The sequence below is a fragment of the Clytia hemisphaerica genome, unplaced genomic scaffold, assembly GCF_902728285.1.
Source record: "Clytia hemisphaerica strain Z4C2 unplaced genomic scaffold, Clytia hemisphaerica genome assembly, whole genome shotgun sequence".
In the NCBI taxonomy this organism is placed as follows: domain Eukaryota; kingdom Metazoa; phylum Cnidaria; class Hydrozoa; order Leptothecata; family Clytiidae; genus Clytia; species Clytia hemisphaerica.
The window spans coordinates 1555331-1575824 of NW_027103551.1; the positions used below are offsets into that span (position 1 = coordinate 1555331).

Genomic DNA, 20494 nt, shown 5'->3' on the forward strand with positions numbered 1-20494 from the left:
TTATTTGGGTGGGGTTTGATTTTAAATACCAAATTTATTTATTATGTATTATTATGAATGAACATTAAAAAATTTTATGTTGATTAAAAAAATAAATTTTTGTGAAAAGCCGATATATAATGTTGTTGAAGAGGCAGCGGTAAAGATTATTTTTGATTTTCCTCATCCCTCTTGGCTGTAAAAGTGCATTGCTTTATTATAGAGTTTACCATAAGATATCGATGTGCTACATATATTGTAGCTTTTAGCTCTGGTAAATGAACCATTCATTATGCAGTTTTATTAGGGTCAGTTGTGAATATGTTATAGATTTTTCAAAGACCTTCCAAGGTGGGTTATGCCCTTAAAAACTTCATCACACATTTGTTGTATGTCATAAATTTTTCAATAATTTGATTTTTCTTTAAATTTGCTAACGTATTTTTTTATTTTTGTAGATTTAAGAATCAAAATGAAATGCAAAAATTAGAATAACACATTATTAATGACAAATAGAAGATCGACCTTGTAATTTTTTTGTTGAAATGGATTGGTGGCAGAGCTTATTTTCCCGTGCTAGATGCGCTAAAGCACCTTTATATGATGTAAGTTTGGACTGGACTGAGATGCATGGAAAATCCTTAATCTTTTATATTTATTTTTAAAGAGATAATCAGATAATTCGAGATATTTTATTGTTTGACCAAAACCTTCAACTAATTTTGCCTAAATATTTTCCAAAGTCAAGATATTTAAATTTTTCAGATTTTTAGTAAAAGAAAACAATAGAATTTCAATGTAAAAACGGTGTAAGAACCCATTTTTAGAAATTTCAAACTGTTTTTTTTTTCGACTTTGGAAAATAGTTAAGACAAAAATACTTCGAGTTTTTACCCAGGACCACAGAAGGTTTTTGCAGACCAAACATCTCAAACCATTTGGTTATACCTTCAGTAACAGCAACAAGGAAGATAAGCTCTTCAGTATATTCAATGAAAATTAAACTAAAATTTTCAAAGAAGAAAACACTAATAGTGGATTCTCAAAATTTCTTTTGGTGTTCTTCAGTAATGCATTGAAAGATTTATGTATTTCTTTGTATTCTCCTTTTTTTACCATCTTAAAAAAAAATCTTTTCCATTATAGTATGCTGTTAAAAGGGCCAATCCTCAGGACTTGCGAGTCATTTTTTACAAGGTTAGTGTGTTTTTGAATTTTCAAATTTTTGTGTACCCTTATGGAATTCCACCAACTCTATTCTACCAACATCTAAATTCTACCCCTTAAAACAGAATTAGGTCTCTTCAACATGGGTTTTCCATTTTTTATCTACTTGAAAAAGTAAAATCTGAACAAATAATAATAATAATAATGAATTCTAAATAGAATTTGACCATACTCATATTTTGGCTATTCTTCAGTATGCTAGTGTTGAAAAGAACGGAGAGAGATACCTGCGACCAACAGATCTCATTCGAGACTTGCTGAATATGGATGCTGCTACACACAATGCAGATACTCTTTCATTGTTATCTGGTGTCGTTGACCAGACTAAGGATGGGTAAGTATTCCTGGATTAATTTTTTTTGTTTAAAACTTTGGATTCTATAGGAACCATTTGAATAATTAGTTTTGATATCGGAATATAATTTTTACTATTATTCAAAGTCCCCTTATTTTCAAAGTTTATTGTACCGTGTGTGCCACAAATAAGTTACCCTCTTTGATTTGATATTGTAGGCAGTAGAAAAGAGATTTTTCAAAGATTGTTTCAGAATCATTCAGAGGAAAGCCTCATTTAAAATTTGATGTATTACTTTTTAATTTTACTTTATTGGTTCAAAAGTTATGTTCAAAAACCTAAAATATCATTTTTTTTTAATGACAGAAAAAGGCAAAAAACGAGAGTATTAAATTGATTGTAATAAATAGAGGCACAAAACGATTTTATGCATCAGGAAATGTATTTCCATTATGTAAAAAGCATTTATTTACAAGATTAGGCATCCCTGTAAATACATTCCATCATCTGTGATTGGAGATGAGCTGCAACAGTTCAAACGAAGCATTTTTCTCAAAACTTTCACCTTCTACACCTTTCTCAACGATGATACACACAGAAAAACTTTTGGAAACTCTTGGGAAGATGTTGAAAATTTTGTAGGGTTTGAAGCATTCCCCAAGGGGAAAACAAAAGTAAAAAAACAATAGAGATAAAGAAAACATGAAGTGTTACATAAAGCAAGACTTTGCACTTTAATGTTTTGGTAAAAGAGAAGTCGTTGCTCTCATAAATTGATACCCTTGTTTTTAGCCTTTTTTGACATTTTTTAAAATTGACATTTTAGGTTTTTGAACATAACTTTTGAACCAATGAAGTAAAATTAAAAAGTAATACACAAAATTTCAAGTTAAGCTTTCCTCTGAATGATTCCGAAACAATCTTTCAAAAATCTTTCTGCTACTGTCTGCAATATGATGTCAAAGAGGGTAACTTATTTGTGGCACACCCGGCATGTATAGAAATAAGGAACTAAGAGTTGCTATACCAGCAGTATAAAAGGAATATACTAAAATTTAAATAACATAATGTTAGGATTTCTCGTACACCCGTCTCACAGCCCCGCCTAAGGAAGTTTTTTCCTCAGTGGGGAACAGAATTCTTTTTGAAAGCCCGATTGGGATAAGAATTCTATTGTTCCAAGGTTAAAAAATCCAGGAGGGGTGGTTTTAGAGTGTAATTTTTAATCGTTGAAGTTTGAATGGGGATAAAATCAAAGTCAATTTCCCAGTGGGCTGAAATTCCAGGGTATTTTCCCACCGGAGGCGAAATTTATGCCAAATTTTCCAGTGGAGCTGGGGTCCCAGTTGGTCTGTGGGGTGTTCTCATTGTACTTTCATTATTCGTATCGTTTTGAATTTTTTCTAGGTTAATCTCCTTCGAAGAATTTCAAGCATTTGAAGCTTTACTTTGCAATGTCGATGCGAAATATCGCCTTTGCTTTCAAATGTTTGATCTGGACGGGAAAGGAACTATAACTTTTGGTATGAAATTTGTTGTCTTTGTTTTCTATAAATAATTTTACTCGTTTTATTAAATTTGCCCATATCTATATCCAATTTAATGTTATAAACCCTACATTTGTATTCTTGAAACTTTTCTGTTGTTGCAGTCACAACAATTATTTTTGATTGAGTCAAAATGATATGCTAAGATTCTGCAAAGGGAAATGGACCTAATAAGGTTCTTCACATTGAAAGTGTAACTAAATATTTCATCACTTTTTAACTTCAGATGAATTCAAGAAAATGTTGTCGTGTCAAACGACGTACGCAAAATATCCGTTCAATTTCGATTGTGATTTTGTACGCTTTTACTTTGGAAAGGATTTGAAGTATAAAGTCAATTATCAGGAGTTCACACATCTGTTACAGGTACTATGTTCAGCCGGCATTTCTTTTGCCATGAAGATGCTAGTTTTTATTCTGTTCTGTAACCACAATCAGTGCCATAACATATTGGTAATTTTGGCTATTTTATCATTTTTCGAAAATTGAAGTTCGAGCGAGAATGTCAATTTCGGCCTTCTACTTGGTTTCATCGAATATTTCGATCTGGGAGGGATTTATTGGTTTCTAGGCTATATTTCAAGCCCTACCGGACCATTTTTGAACTTTTGAATCCTCGGATCCTAAGTTAAAACTCTGCCCTTCCAGCCTAATTTAGAGCGCTTCCAAATTGTTTGTGGTTATAAAATTTCCCTTTTGTGCCAAGTATTTTGGCCCTGATTGCATATATAAGTGCTGATTAGCAATCGAGAAGACCGTTTTAGTCGACTCTATCTTTCACACACTACCTGCCAACTACGAATTTACTCGTATAGTAGAGGTGCCAAAATACAGGTAGTACGTCGAAGGTCCATTACTTATGATACAGAGGAAACGTTCGCTTGCTTTTCATGCATTTTTGGAATCGATTGGTATACCATTTTTATGAATTTCAAAAGTAAAATGGAGGCAACAGGAGCCTCTGTATGGTTGGTTTTTGGTGTCAATATTCATCAACAAAATTTTATTCATCAAATCAAATTTTTCATTGATCAATTCTAAAAGTTTATTCATCAAATGAAAAATTATATTCGTCAAGTAAAAAATTTTATTCATCAGAAAAAAAACTTATTCATCAGAATTTTTTTCATTTATCAAAGAAAACAATTCATTAACATGTATGAAAGTTAGGTTCATGCTATTAGGTAGCCTGGTCTTCATGTAATATAACAAATTGATGACATTATTTTGCATATTACATAAAAAGTATAACATGATGTTATAGCAGTATTACATAATAAGAATATCAATAATAGCATCTTGCCTGTTATCTTCACCCCCCCATCATAGAGGCTCCCCAAGCGGTAACTCTGATCACGATATCAAGCAATTTTTGGTCTTCAATTTGGACTTGGATGATCAGGCATCCCTTTGAAAAAAGTCCAAATCACGTCACGTATCACGTTTAAAGATCTTTCAAATCACGTAAATCACGCTAGAAAAAAGTACCAAGAAACCATTCAAAAGCAAAGCAATTGAGTCCAGGGTCATAAATTCTTGAAATCTGGAATAAAATTTGTAATTTTTGGCTAAAATTTTGGGGGTGGAAAAAACAATTTCGAAATTCAAATTCTCTAAGGGTCGATTTTCGAACTTTCGTCCGGACATACCCTTCACCTCGCAAACCTAGTACCCCCGGGGAGGGGGGGGGGCACTGACCTTGACGGCCGACGGGGACGTGCCGTTGGAGTTTGAAAAGGGAAACCCTGTCAGATATGATTGTTTGGTAAATTTGGGACCCTGCCGGTAGGAAAATGGAAAAAATTTCCCATTTTCACCCTGAAAAGTGGCAAAAATGACAAATGTAGACAAAAGATTGAAAGTTTTTCTAATGTCAAAAAATAACCAAAAGACGACCCTATCATCAGGTACTAATGTTGACATTAGTAAATTTGGTACCCTGTCAGATATCTTCAGAGCCTAAAAAGGGACCCTGACCAGCGGCATGTCCCCGTTCCCAATTTCGCCTGAGTGCCTCCATCGGGCTAGTACCCCCCTCGGGTCATGGTGTGGGAACTTTGTAATATCGTTGTATAATAATACTTGTATATAACATTTTATGTAATAACCACGTAACACTAGATTATAAGATAAATGTCGTTTATATGTGAATTTACATACAGAATAGGCTGCTTAAAACATAGGCGATTTCTCTGATCAATGAAAAATATTTAATGAATAAAAAACTCTGATTAATGAAAAATTTTGCTTGATGAATGAAAAATAATTTTTGAATAAAATTTTCTTTTTGATGAATGAAAAATAATTTTTGATGAATAAAAATTCTTTTTGATGAATGAAAAATAATTTTTGATGAATGAAAAATAATTTTTGATGAATAAAAATACTTTTTGATGAATGAAAAATAATTTTTGACGAATGAAAAATAATTTTTGATGAATGAAAAATAATTTTTAATGAATGAAAATTCTTTTTGAGGAATGAAAGTTTTGTTGATGAATATTGACACCAAAAACCAACCATACCTCTGAAAGACAAACTTTCGATGAAATTCCAAGAGGTCAAATTTTCCATTTCAAAAAAAGGGCTCGGCAGTGAACGTGTTAAGTGTATCAATACAGATTGAGATTAATAATGTTTTAAAATGAGATAAAGTTTAGTTGATCTCATCTTTATAAATCCATTGCCATCACTCTGTAACTTCAAATTTTCGAACATTTTAATTTCAAATGCGTGTACACGCCTGAACTAAGAAAATGCCAATTCCGAACTTTATTCGGACGGGGTTAAAAAATACAGCAGAATTAGGGCAAAAGAGGGAGCTTTCAAAAACATTTTCTGAAAATCAATAACCTGGGGGGATGGAAAAAGAATGTTCTGGGTGGAAAATTCGAAAGGTTAATTAGCACTCCCTCGCTTATTAGGTACCCAAGAGTAATTAACCTATGATTTCTTTCCACAATGTATAGATATTAAGATTTCAACACTCTTTCTATTGAGTGAGTGAGTTTCATATCCACCTTTGATTGGTACTAACTATATTTTCTCTATTTACATCATAGCATCTTAACAAGGAGTACATCAAACAGCTGTTCCGTCAGAAGGCTGGCAAGAACCAATTGATCAGTACCCTGCAATTTGCTGAAATAATGAAAGTGGGATGCCCGCATAAATTGACTCCATACATTGTTGATAATATGATGGCTGCTGTAAGTACTACATTGATTATCCCCAGTTGTCTTGAATTCAAGCGAAAAAAACATAGCACTATTCTTGAGAAGCAAAAAATTATAACTTGGCTTTTTTCAATGTCACGAAACTTCCATCACTATACTAGACAAAGCGTCAGCCCCCACCCTGGAAAGTGGGTTAGGTTACACCCCGATATAAGCCAAAAAAGGTGGAGGCTGGAGCGGTTTCAAAATTTTTTAGGGAGATCTCCAATTTTAGGGGCGAAGGGAATATTGTAGGGAAGACTGGGCCAGAGATACCTAGATATTATATTTCCTATAGTTTATACAAGCGTGTGAGTAGCCAGAGTAGTTACTTTGTTTAGATGAAATTAATTTCTTGAGTTATTGGGACTGGGGGCTGCCCTTCAATCCCTCAGATATTTGCGGCCTTAAATCTCAAAGGGTTTGCTACTTTTGACCTGGGACAAACCTTTGCTGACGCTACGCATAACCAGCGTTTTTAACCTTAGAAAAAATGAGATTGGTCTTTTGGAAATATTTAAAATTGATAGATATCGGCTGAAGTCGTTATTCTTTCTGAAAATGTACACGATGAAAGTTATATCATTATTCATTTCGATATAATGTATTTCTATTTACATCTTGTTATTTTGTAATGTTGTGGCTTAACCTTGTTTTAAATCGCTTTATGTATTTTAAGAAATATTGTAAAATTGGTGGTGTCGAATTTTAACTACCTTTATACACAATCCAAATTTGGATTTATTACTTAATACCTTGAAACCCTAATGTGCATTTTGGTTCCATACATACTTAGGTGACAGCTCAATCGGGAAGTCGAACGGTCAGTTACATATACTGTATGGCTTTTTACGACATGTTACAAAACTTGAGTGTCATTCAATTGTTGTTTAAAGACGCGGCCGACAATAATAAATTCACTGGCTTGACTAGAGGTAAGTTTCAAGATATTTCATTTTACACGCTTTAATACACCTCTCAACGAGCAAATTTACGTCTCAGTTCTACCAGGCAAAAAGAACATACCTTATCGGCCAACTTAGTCGGTCCTAAGTGACTAAATTTTGGCTTTGTGACTAAAATTTGGGCCGACTAAAAATTTGGGCCAAATTAAAAGTTTATATAATTAAGCTTTCCTTAACCCACTTCTCATACACGTTTTTTTTTTATATAAGGAACACGTTTATAAGGAACTCGAGGCTCGAAAATGGTAAAAAAAATTGTTAATGAACTGCTCAGGCTGAGAATAGGAAAACAAGTTTTAAAGAACAGTAAGAGATAGTTATCCAAACTTAGCAGCTACGTAAATAAGGAAGTCGATAAGGAACTTTGAGGCTGAAATTCTCTGTAAAAATAAGGAACTCCAGGCTCAGAGCAAAGTTAAGGTTCCTTATAAAAAAAAACGTATATCGGTATTACTTTAACAAAGAATTTACGAATGTATAATTTTTAGTCGATCTTAATTATTAGTTGTCCCTTAGTGACTTTCTGACGAGGTGACTAAAATTAGGGCCGACCAATGATTAAGGCCGACTAAGTTTTGGTCGATAAGGTACGATGTTAATTTTTTTAGCACGCCAATACAAGGCTTGAAACATTTGCTCTATACTTTATTTTACTTCTTTTTTGCCTTTTTATGGTGCATCTTTTTGCAAACGTCCCGCCATCTCCTTTGAAAATTTTACTACAAAAAAAACCCCTGCTATCCTTATATGCTGATAACTATCGGTGCAGCTTATAAATCCTATTTCGGAGCATTCAATTCTGCCTTTTGTTCTAAGCTATGCGATTAATTTTTCTTTAATTGCAAAAGGTTCTAAGAAATATCTCTCTTGGGAACCCGACACTATGACCTCATTGTTAGTGGAAACGTAAAGCTAAAAATACATATTCGTGCAGCAAGACATCCTTTTATTTCATTACGTTAATGACTAATTGTATCTCGTGGATTGGAATGATGATTATAACGAAATTGTTTGATAAACAACCACCTCTCCATTCGTGACATACTGCAGCTATTTATTGAAATCTTTTTGGGACCAGCACGTAATTAAAATACACGTTTTTTTTTATAAGAACGTCAAAGATTTTTGAAACCTTCGGATGTTCTTAGTTTTTTGGATTTGAAGCCTAAAAATATTCTTAAAATGTTCTTATTTTCAGCATTTTTTGAGCATTTTGATGCAATTTCTTTTAAGAAAATACATGTTTTTAAGTCTCCAAAGCCTTAGAATATTCTTAGAATGTTCTTAAATTTTTGGGCCTCGAAGCCTTATGCTCTTATATAGTTTGTTCTTATAAAAAAAAAACGTGTATTCCAATGTATTTAAAACAAACTATTAAATCTAGTTGCAGAGTTCATTCGTTCATACTACAACACTCCTTTGTATCACAAACAGACGAAAGCAGCTAAAGGATTAAATTTACTGTTTTGTTTTAATTAAATGGAATTTCTTATTGTCGTTCGTTATTTCTTTAGAGGAACTTCTACAAGCATCCGTTCGATATCCAGCGGTAAGCAAATTTTTAGAATTTTAAATACAGTCGACGCTCTCCAATTCAATTAATATATAATCTTTTTGTTAAGCTGCAAGTATATCAAAGATTCCTTTTATCAGGAAATTTGTTAGCGAATTCCCGAAAAGATTAGTCTGTTAACATTGGTCAAATTTTGCATAATAACCAAAAAATCCTCAACCTTGATATTCATTCACTTATGGAATAAAAACTTGATTAACATTGGCCAATTCTGTTTGGAAGCTTGCGTCACTCTCAACCAATAAGAAGGCTTAATAATTTTATTATAGGGTGCTAACTTGGTCTTAATGGAGACACTCTCTCTTTTCCCATAGGTGTCACCGTTACAACTGGAGATCCTTTTTGATATTTGCACTGTGGCTAACACTGGAAAAGGGTAAGATTATTGGACCTACCTTTAAATTGAGCGACCATAGCATGAAGGTAGAGCATCCAGCTACGGTCAGTAGCGTGGTGGGCGATCAAAATTCGGGCAAACTGGGGAGGCAATTTTAGAAGATTTAGATTTTGGCGCCCCCTATTAAAAGTAAACATGTTTGAAAAAATGACGCGAGTGAAGCGAGCACGAAATTATTTGGGTAATTTCTCTCTTTTTTGTCGAAAACTGCCCATTCTAAGCTGTAAAAAAACAAAGGGGCGCCAAAATCAGAGGCGTATATGTATGTTTTTTTCTTCTTTAGGAAAATTTCGACGATTGATCTACAACCTTTGCAACCGCAACGTGATCCGATGACTGTTTTCTCCAAAATTCATGAGTTCAAAGTAACTTCATGTTTTGCAATTTCTTTTCTCATTTTCCCGTTCCGCTTGTTAATGACCGATTATTAACCAGTTCTTTGAAAAATATTGGATCAACATCAGGCAGCTATGAAATACGACCCGTGTAAATGAATGATAAATAAGGGCTCTTATTTAGACTCTTCTCTCTAATTGCTATTGCTTTTTTAGCATTACGAAAGAATGCCAGGAGAAACAGGGACAGAAAAAGTCGAACAGCAATGGTATATGAAAGTTGCCCAGTCAGGATATAAATTCTTCCTTGGGTCCCTCGCTGGAGGTAAATCTTCGTTTACCAATTTTCATTTAAATCTGGCTGGTCCCCTCTCATTCCATGTTTTTATAGGGACCCAATAATTTTCTTCAAATTTGAATTAGACTTACCGTATTAGTTCGATCTTAAGTCTGAGAATGATTTTTCGTTTGTTGATTTGTTTTAGCCTTGGTTGATGGTCCTCGTGCTTTCATAAAAGCTCTAAATGGGACCTCATCATCATATAGCTTAGCCTGTACCACTCCGTCGAAAAAATATTGCCGTCGTGAAGAAGAGTTTGGTTCAGGCTACATATAAATAAACTTTTACCTCGTTTAATTTGTTAGCAACTGGCGCTGCTTTTGTTTATCCCATTGATTTGGTCAAAACGCGTATGCAGAACCAGCGAAGCGTTCTACCTGGTGAACGTCTGTATCAGAACAGTTTTGATTGTTTTCGAAAAGTTATCAAGAATGAAGGCCCGACGGGATTGTATCGGGGTTTAGTCCCCCAACTGATCGGCGTGTCACCAGAGAAAGCCATTAAATTGACAGTATGTACTTATCTGTATTTTGTGAAGGGAAGCTTTAAAATCTCAGACATTGGTATGAAGAGGGAAAGTTAGGAAATTTTTAAGTGAATTTGGTGTCAAAATTATTGATTGTTTTTATTTTTATCTTTTGAAGATTTTTCTCGAAAAAATTTAGAGATTTTCCCTTTTGAAGAAAATGTTCTTTTTTTTCAACGTTGAATTTAACATTATAAACATTAGATGGACGTTGTTATGACGTTTTATCACTATCTACTTGAATAATTTGATTTTTCTCCGTTTTTCTTCAGTTTGCCAGCGATGTGTTTTATACAATATTTTTATTTTCGGATTGTGCATATTACTTTGTACATATAAAAAAATCAATGTTACTTATACATAATTTTCTTTTTTTGCAAATTCATTATTTTAATCGTAAAAGATTTTTTTTTCAGACGAATGATTTGGTGAGATACAAGTTTACAGATAAAGATGGAGAAATTCGTTTGATCGGTGAAATTATTGCCGGTGGTTGTGTGAGTCTCATTGAGCTTTTCCAGAAATATTCCGTGCCCCCCCCCATGTTGAGGATATCGGATATCCAGGGGGTTAACAATTTTTTCTTTCAAAAATCCAGGGGGTTAAATATTTACACGGGAGCGGATATCCAGGGGGTAAAGTGTCTATTCAAGTTAAAAATACGATATCCAGGGGTAAACATCTTTATAAAAGAAGATATCCAGGGGTTGAGCATATTTCTAAGAGTGGATATCCAGGGGTTTCGATACTTCGAAAAATATCCTCAACAGTGGGGGGTAAAAAGATTTTCTGGAAAAGCCCATTGTTTTGTTATGATATTTTTTGTGTGTGTGACTCTGGCTATCATATTATACCTTTTTCTTTTACATATTCTTTAGAAATGAGTAAAAAAAATCAAAGTTAGCCTTATAGAGTTAAGGGTCTAGATTTCTGGAATAGCTGGTGTAATTAAAAATTGGGCTGGTTACTATATTGGAATGAGAGATGGATGTGACATTCTTTAAACATTGACAAGTAACGAGTAGTAACATGGGATGCTTTTTGGACTCTCGGTATCTGTTGATAAGATTAGCCAATATGCTAAGAAATTTATATTGGCAAATTCACGTATTATGCAAAATGTTCTTTTATCGACAGGGAGGTGGAGCGCAAGTCATGTTCACCAACCCGATTGAGATTGTAAAGATTCGTATGCAAGTCGCTGGTGAATCTGGCACTCAAACCTCTGCACTCAAATTAGTCAAAGAACTCGGATTTTCTGGTCTTTATAAGGTGTTTTTTCTTTTCTTTTATTGAAAAGTATTTAAACAATATGGAAGAGGATTGGTAGAGGAAAAGACTTTCGGAGGCTTCGACAACTAAACATTACGAATTTTTCGCATCCTGATTACGTATACATAACCTAACTTATAAATGTAGACGAACGTAACACTGTCCCTTAATAGCGGCCAAGTAAAAAATCGGCTTAACTGGACACAAACCAAAAGACTGAACGATGCGAAAAACTCGAAAACTGAACTTTTTAAACATTTTATAAAGATTTTTAACATTCGGTTATTATCGTTAACTTTTAGGGTGCAAGAGCGTGTTTTTTGCGTGACATCCCCTTCTCGTCCATCTACTTTCCTTGTTACGCCCATTTCAAATCTGGATTAGCTGACAAGAATGGATACAACAGTCCAATTTCACTTTTGCTTGCTGCAGCCGCTGCAGGTAGGCTTGCTTCATATTAGGTTTTTTAAACTTAATATTTATTCTAAGTACTCTTAGGTGCCAAATAAACGCCCCCCCCGCTTGTTAATTTTTCGAAAATTTCCAACCCCCAGGTCCTTATTAGGACCCCCCGTTTCTTAATTTTTACAAGAATATTTTCAGTTGGCAAAAAGAAGTCCCCTTAATTTGCTCCAAAAAGCCTGATTTTAGCCTATATTTACCTTATTATCTGGAAAGGCGTATACGAATTGATCGAAAGTAAAAAATGCCGTAGTAGCACAACAATATCTCTAAATATTGACGGACAAGTAACATCTGATCCTAAAGTAACAAGCGAGGAATTGAATAAATATTTTACTTCAATAGCCGATAAAATACGTCAAATTATAAATGTTAATAATGAAGAAGCGAACTTTCATCAAACTCTTGTAAATTCACCAATAAATTCTCTGTTTTTCGAGGAGATACAAGCTGAGGAAATCGTAAAAATTATCAATGCTCTTAAACCTAAGGCAAATGGACCATTCAGCATTCCACCAAAAATCTTAAAATCGGTTCTTGGTGAGGTAGCTCAACTCCTTGCTAAAATTTTCAATTTATCAATACAGACAGGCAAGTTCATAACAACTCTTAAAGTAGCAAAAGTAATACCCGTGTATAAAAATAAAGGTTCCCCATGCGATCCTAACAACTTTAGACCAATTTCGCTCCTCTCTAATATTGATAAAATTTTTGAAAAATTAATTAAATTCAGAGTTGTAAATTTTCTTAACATTAACAACAGCATCTTCAAAAACCAATTTGGATTCCGTAATAAACACTCTACTTCTCACGCATTAATAAATCTAACAGAAAAAATTCGGTCAAACATTGACAAAGGGTTGTATTCTTGCGGGGTATTTATTGATCTTCAAAAAGCTTTCGATACAGTAGATCATGAAATTCTTCTATCAAAACTTCATCACTATGGCATACGTGGCGTTGCGAACCTCTGGTTTCGATCTTACCTGACTGAGAGGAAACAATATGTTTCAATTTCTGGGCATGATTCCTCAAAACGATCTATCAGACACGGAGTCCCACAGGGCTCTGTCCTAGGGCCTCTACTTTTTCTAATATATATAAATGACATTCCTGAAGCCATTCTGAATAGCGAAACAAACCTCTTTGCTGACGACACCTGTCTTCTCTCTTCCGATTCGAATCTAAATTCACTTGAGACGAAAGTGAATTCTGACTTAATTAGACTCTCCTCTTGGCTTCGTGCCAACAAAATCTCTCTTAATACTCGAAGCTTCTCATTCCTCTCAATTCGGCTTTACGAGCCAATCATCTACAATCCATGCCGAGCTTTTAATGCAAGACACCATCAGATTCTACAACAGAAACAATTCACCATTATACATTTGCAGCTTGGATGTGTCTAAAGCATTTGACAGTTGTAACTGGAGTCTTCTGTTTGAGAAACTAATATCCAAAGAATCAGTACCCACACCGATTGTGAGATACCTCATTGCTACGTATTTAAGCAGTGAATCCAGTGTGGTTTACGGTGGTATCCAATCTGACAGTTTTAAACTTTCTCAGGGGGTCAAACAAGGATCTATCATCTCTCCCTACTTATTCAATCTTTATACCGAAGATTTATTGTCGAAACTTACCAATCAGAAATGTGGAGCCTCTCTCCCGAACGGCACCGACACGTCAGTCATCGCTTTCGCAGACGATTTGATCTTGATAAGCTCAACTCTCTCTGGTTTGCAATCCTTAATGGACATTTGTATTCGTTATGGTCACAAACACAACCTCAAATTTAACCACGCCAAAACTCAGTATCTTATATCAGGAAAAAGTCTCCTCGCAGATCTTACAATCCAACTCGATGGCAAAATTATTCATCCTCAGAACAAACTGAAACACCTTGGTTTTCTATGGGGAAAGTCATCAAGCATCCTTCAGCTGAACCACCATATCGACTACCGAGTTTCAGAGATGTGGTCCGTCGTCTCATCGTTGATTACAGGTGGAGTTCGCTACCTGCATCCTAATCAAGTTGTAAACGTTTTTAAGACTCTTGTGATACCTAAACTCCTTTATGGTCTAGAGCTGGTAAAACTTAGTAACCACCACCGTGACTTAATCGACAGACAAGCAAGATGTGCATTGAAATCTCTACTTGGCGTATCGAAGTTTTCCAAGAATCACATTCACACCATCTACAAAATCCCAAACGCTAGTTCTCACCTATGTAATCGGAAGTTAAATCTCATTAATCAGACTCTTATGAATCATAATACTCGAGACTACATATTGTCTATGTTATCGCTTGAGAAGCATGATCGCTCGTTTTCGATCGTTGACGAAATCTATGAAATTTGTTTGGTTAACAATGTGAACATCTACGACTGCATATTTAATAAAAAGTCAAAACGGACTAGTGTAAGCTTCCCTCCACTTTCGGAGGAGCAATTGGAGTTGAGAGATTGTACTCTGAAATGGTATGATGTTTTGTGTAGACGACGATTTGTGGAGATTTTAGAATCTGCCATACAAAGATAGTGTTTTACGCGGTATATTTTATTTGAACTTTACTTAATATTTTTATTTTTTCTGTTTTCTTTTTTTTCTTTTCTCTCTTGAAACTTCTGAGATACTATATTACTTATTCCATGCACATAGGGGTATAGCCATCCTTGTAGTTTTTTTCGATTCACAGTTTATATCCATTATGGGCATCTGATCCATTCTTAGTCTATAGAGTTTCATATCTTTATGGGGTTCACTTTAGGTCGTTTGGAGGCAAGGCCGCTTCTTTATCTCTGGTAGGCCCTGATGATATCGCGGTCTCTCCTCCATAACGAAGTGACCCAGGGTATTTTTAACATCGGGTGTCGTTATTTATGCATCTCTTTTCAAATAAAAACGAGAACATGTACATTTTATTTTAAACATAGTTTTTATTTAGTTGTAAATTTTTTTTTGGATGTAAGTATTATACCAAATCTAATGGTGATAAAAGAGATTTAAATAAAAAAAACTACAAAAACTGAGGTTATCCTGTTTAGAAGTAAAAATAAACCTGTACCATATACAATGAATCTCAATCTTCATGGGCATGTCTTGAAATTTTCGAAATGTGTCAAATATCTTGGTCTTTTTCTCGATGAATGTCTAGCGTGGAATTTCCATTTTGATCATTTATCCGCAAAACTTAGAATGTCAAATGGCATTTTATCCAAACTGCGTCACTTTGTTCCACAGACCATTCTTAAAACTTTATACTATGCTATTTTTCACTCTCATTTGTCATACGCAATAATCGTATGGGGGCAAAGTCTCACTCAAAACTCTAGAATAGGCAAACTTCAAAAAAGATGCGTGCGCATCTTGACTTTTTCAGATTTTAATGCAGAATCTGCTCCTCTTTTCATTAACCTGGATATTCCAACTTTGCCACATTCTGTAACAAAGTTCAATATCCCACTCGTACATCAAACTCTCACTCATCTTTCTCCTGAAGCTGTTACGAACATTTTAAACTTCGAAACTCTGTTTCATAATTATCTTACTAGAAATAACGAACTGAAACTTTTGGAGCGCCCAAAAGCCAAAACATTAAACTATGGATTGAAATCGATTAAGTACCAATCTCTTTTAAATTGGAACTAGCTAATATTACATACTAAAATCGATCTACAACCATTATCTGGATATATGATCAAAAAAAAGATAAGCGAGTTCCTTCAAAATTGACCTCTTGCATACCAGAAAAATGAAAGTCCATATAGATATAAAAATACTCTAATTTGATTTATTAAAACAAAAGATTACTTATATAACTATATTTTTTTTTGTCGATAGTTACGTTGAGTTTTTTTTTTACTTTGTTATTTGGAATATTGAAATATTGTTACTCTAATAGTTATATCAACCCCACAGAAAAAAAATCTGCGTCCAGGTAGCCATTCCATATGATTAGACGGAAACGTCTATTGGATGGACTCCTGGCCTGCATCCCCTCCCCTAATTTAAACAAACTTAAATATGTAAATTTTTAATGATATGCAGGCGAATAAATAAGTTTTGAATTGAATTGAATTGAATTGAATTGAATTGAATTGAATTGAATTGAATTGAATTGAATTGAATTGAATTGAATTGAATTGAATTGAATTGAATTGAATTGAATTATTCTTGGGTTTTCAGAGGTACAATTTCTAACCTCCCAATTCCAAATAGGTCCCCCCCCCCGTTTATTAAAATTTCGAAAATTTTCCAACCCCCCGTTTATTTGGCACCTAAGAGTACAAACTCGATTATCTAAATCAGACATTTCAAAGAAAAACAATGTTCAACTGTTGTTCAAAGTCTCGCCGGCTAATTTTAAAAGGACCAACAATTTTTCATAAGTTTTCATAATCAATAATTTTTCATAGTTTTCATATTCATTCACTTGTTTTAGGTGTACCTGCCGCGTACCTTGTCACTCCTGCTGACGTCATCAAAACTAGATTGCAAGTAGGTGTTGCGTGGCGAAATGTTTTTCTATTTGGTATTTTTGATTTTGCTTTCTGCTCAACTAACCGCTCAATAATCGAAAAGGTTGATGGGAAAAAAACTTGAATACCTGAAATATAAGTACAAGCAACAATCAAGGTCATAATATTTGAGAAAAAAGGGAAATTCACCGGGAAATTTTGAAACCACAATCGATTTGTAAGTGCTCTAAAGTAGGTTTGAAGAGTAGAGTTTTAACTCTGAGTTTTAACTCTGAGTTTTAACTCTGAGTTTTAACTCTGAGTTTTAACTCTGAGTTTTAACTCTGAGTTTTAACTCTGAGTTTTAACTCTGAGTTTTAACTCTGAGTTTAACTCTGAGTTTTAACTCTGAGTTTTAACTCTGAGTTTTAACTCTGAGTTTTAACTCTGAGTTTTAACTCTGAGTTTTAACTCTGAGTTTTAAAAATAGTTCAATAAGGCTCAGAATGTAGCCTGGAAGTCTGCCAACCCCTTCCAAATTGAAATAGTTGATTAAATTAAGGAGATAGCCCAAAATCGCGCCGGAACTTTAAATCTTGAAAAACGTTAAGATAACCGGAATTCTCAATCTGTAATTCAACTATAATTGTAGTCCAATTAACTATTACAGTGGAGTTTTTTTTTAGCTCGAACCTCTTAAACTCGAATGTCTCTTTAATTCGAACAAGTTTTGTGGTCCCTTCAGTTAACAATGCCTTATAGACTTTACTCTTTCCACTGTATATCAATGTTTTCAAGTAGTTTCTTGATATTACAACCTATCCCACATAACTGTACTTTTCTTTGCCGTGTAATTTTTCTATCGCTATTACGTATCATTATTTTCCAAGGTCAAAGCACGACGTGGACAACAAACTTATCGGGGTGTGATTGATTGTGCTCGTAAAATCCTTCAAGAGGAAGGAGCGACCGCCTTCTTTAAAGGAGGACCAGGTATGGTTTATGGTTTTATGTTCTGTTGCATTAAGCATTAACATGGTTTCAGCCCACTTTTCAGGTGCCCCCATTGAGCATGGTGCCCCCAGCAATTTAGGTCCCCTTGAGAAATCGCTTTGAGTTAGGTACCCCCATTCAGCCAAAAAAAAAAAATTTAAATTTACACTTTTTGTTCTTTTGTCATTCGTAAAATCTTAATGATTTTTGGGGTGGTTTAGTAAAAAAAATCAATAATTTGAAATATTTTGAAATAATCGATTTGGAAAATATAACCAGCCCCCAAAGCCTCCATCAAGACAGCTAGGTACCCTTAATGAATAGGTAACCCCAAAGAATTGCAAGGCATTAGCCCCCTCTACTACCCTGGCCTAGGTGCCCTTCAGATTTCTGGGGGGGGGGGGGCTGACACCATGATTAACATTATGAAAGATCGTAGTTTAATTCTAAATCATTAAGTTTCCATTTCCACTCTATGAAAGATGAGTTACATGTTACTGAAAAAGACTTATAGAGTATTATAGATTATAAATTTTGCTATTATATACCTCAAAGTTGGGATTAGCCCATATCGACATCCCTCATCTAATTCCGAAACCCTTCTTTAAGGATAAGAATAACAGAAAGGTCGGAATGACTGGTTGAGCTCTCTGACCGTAATGCAAAGAAATATAGTTTCAATCAGCGATTCCAACTTTCCTATTTTTCCAAACTCGAAAGTTAAGGGTGTCAGATTTCGATGAACAATGTCGATATTAGATCAACTTACGGTAGTATAGAGTCACGCATCCTAGAATATGTTTAAGAAATTTTTTAAAAGTTTAAGCACGCCCATGCGTACTATTAAAATCATTCATCATTTGTTTTACCATTTAGCTCGTGTCTTCCGTTCGTCACCACAATTCGGTGTGACGTTGATGACTTACGAACTTTTACAACGTGTTCTTTACGTTGATTTCGGTGGAGGGTAAGAAGTCAATTTAAACTTTTCGTTACTCTTTCTTATTCTCTGGTCACAACCCCCCCCCCAGCTTGTAAATTTTCGATTTGTTCCAACCACACAGACCTTATTAGGAATCCCCCCCTGTTTATTAATTTTTGAAAATATTTTGAGCTGCTAAAAGAAAAGTCCCTTCTTTTACTCTAAATAGGCAGACTTTCGTCTGTAATTGGTTTGAGACCCCGGTAATTAAGTCCCCCTACCCCGTTTATTAAAATTTGAAGATTTTTCCAACGCATATAAAAACGATTTTGTTTTTGATGGTCAATTTTATTCTCTCAGTTACACAAGGACCGAGTTGACACCACGAAATCCTGAAGTTTCTTTACATCCTGACCATATCGGAGGTCTGCGGTTGGCCGTTGCTTCATTCTCTGGCATTGAAACCAAGTTTGGACTGATGTTACCCAAATTCAGTCCTCCACCGCCGTCCAGTGAAAACCCTGTAATCACTTCTGGAAAATAATGTTGGAAGGTTCGTTTGATAAGGTCTTATGTCCAATACTATAATGGAAATTGCGGAGTGATCGGAATGAAATTTTCCACGCAAGACATGCAATTTTAGAGACTTGTACAGTGTTAGAATTAGGAGGAGATGGTTATTGCATGGAGCTTGACTTTATCAAGTGCTTACACCATACTCCCCATGGTTGCCAAAAAGAATGTAATTGTTATATACCGTTTTCTGGTTATTTGAAGGGATAATAAGATCGGTTTAGATTTATCTTGCAAGAATTCTTCAATGGTCTAGACTAAGACGAAACCTTAATATCAAATAATTAAACTAGGAACAGGTTCCTAAACCATTCTTAAAATATCAAAGATTCCAGCTTGGGGTTCGTCCACATAGAACGTAAACAAAAAAACTGCAAATATTTGACACCCTGTCTCCCTGTACGCCTATAATAATTGACATGAAGTCGTTCAAACAATAGACGTATGCTACAACCTCTCCCCCCCCTTAACTGCGTACGTACTATATGGATTGTCCCTTGGAAATCTGGGCTTTCTGAAATAGTCGTAAACAAACAGATTTTAGAGCTTATGCTCAAAGATTTGCAGACCATAGCTTGTGAAGATCTCAAACCCTCTGATTATCCCTTTACCAATGGATGAACTGGATTGATTGCTTGTATTTTTTGCTACGTGAGAACAGAGGACATAAATGAAGACCCATACAAACTTTTAAATTAACAGAAGAAGAATGAAATATGTAGTTGAAACAAAAGCATGTCACTTTTTTCTGTTCAAAAAAAGCAAACGTATTATTGCAAGATACTCAGATGTCATTGATTTTTACTGATTGACAATTTTTTTTTATTTATTCACCACGTTTTGTTTTATTAGAGTCTTAAAGCTGTATTATAATATACCTACATTGATATTTATACGCGGTCTTTGTATTTTTTCATAGCTTAGATACAAACCTCGTTCCCAGCGTATTGTCGGCTTTTCAATTCTTACTGATAGCGCTAGATAATAGATTTATGTTCTTTGGCGCCCATATCAGAATTGTAAATAAAGTCTGGGATACACGGGGACTGGGAGGACTAGGAAGTATTCCAAAAATTAACTTTTGCATCCCGTACTAACTCGTTAAGATTTTTTAAGTATAAAATGTGATCCATATTTTCTGGATAAATTGTATATATAGCGTCTATGTGGTCTTTTGAGCCATGCCTTTCACTTTGACGGACCCAAAATATTTTAAGCGCTCTCGGGCTTTCAAATTTTCTTTTGAACAAACAGGCTATACCAATTATTCGAGGCCTAAATACTTTTTTAGAGTACAGTATATATAGATATCACATAAAGATTTATTTCTTGTCGTTTTTTATTTATCTCTGTCACAAATTTGAAATTCCAACTCTTATAATAATTTTTCTCTAATTTTGTAAGTAGTAGGTATTT

General features: G+C 34.5%; 1 protein-coding gene across 1 annotated transcript; it reads left to right on the top strand.

Moving 5' to 3' along the window:
* The first annotated feature begins 435 nt into the window (after nt 1-435).
* On the top strand, nt 436-19238 carry LOC136800233 (electrogenic aspartate/glutamate antiporter SLC25A13, mitochondrial-like). Its single transcript, XM_067056853.1, has 19 exons — nt 436-584; nt 1126-1176; nt 1401-1540; nt 2909-3024; nt 3275-3414; nt 6111-6257; nt 7060-7198; nt 8743-8777; nt 9116-9177; nt 9482-9563; nt 9750-9858; nt 10179-10384; nt 10816-10896; nt 11537-11671; nt 11974-12112; nt 16575-16630; nt 17481-17583; nt 18460-18550; nt 18866-19238. Exons 1-19 carry the CDS (start codon nt 525-527, stop codon nt 19047-19049), a joined length of 2076 nt encoding a protein of 691 aa, XP_066912954.1. The 5' UTR covers nt 436-524; the 3' UTR covers nt 19050-19238.
* The last annotated feature ends 1256 nt before the right edge of the window (nt 19239-20494 follow it).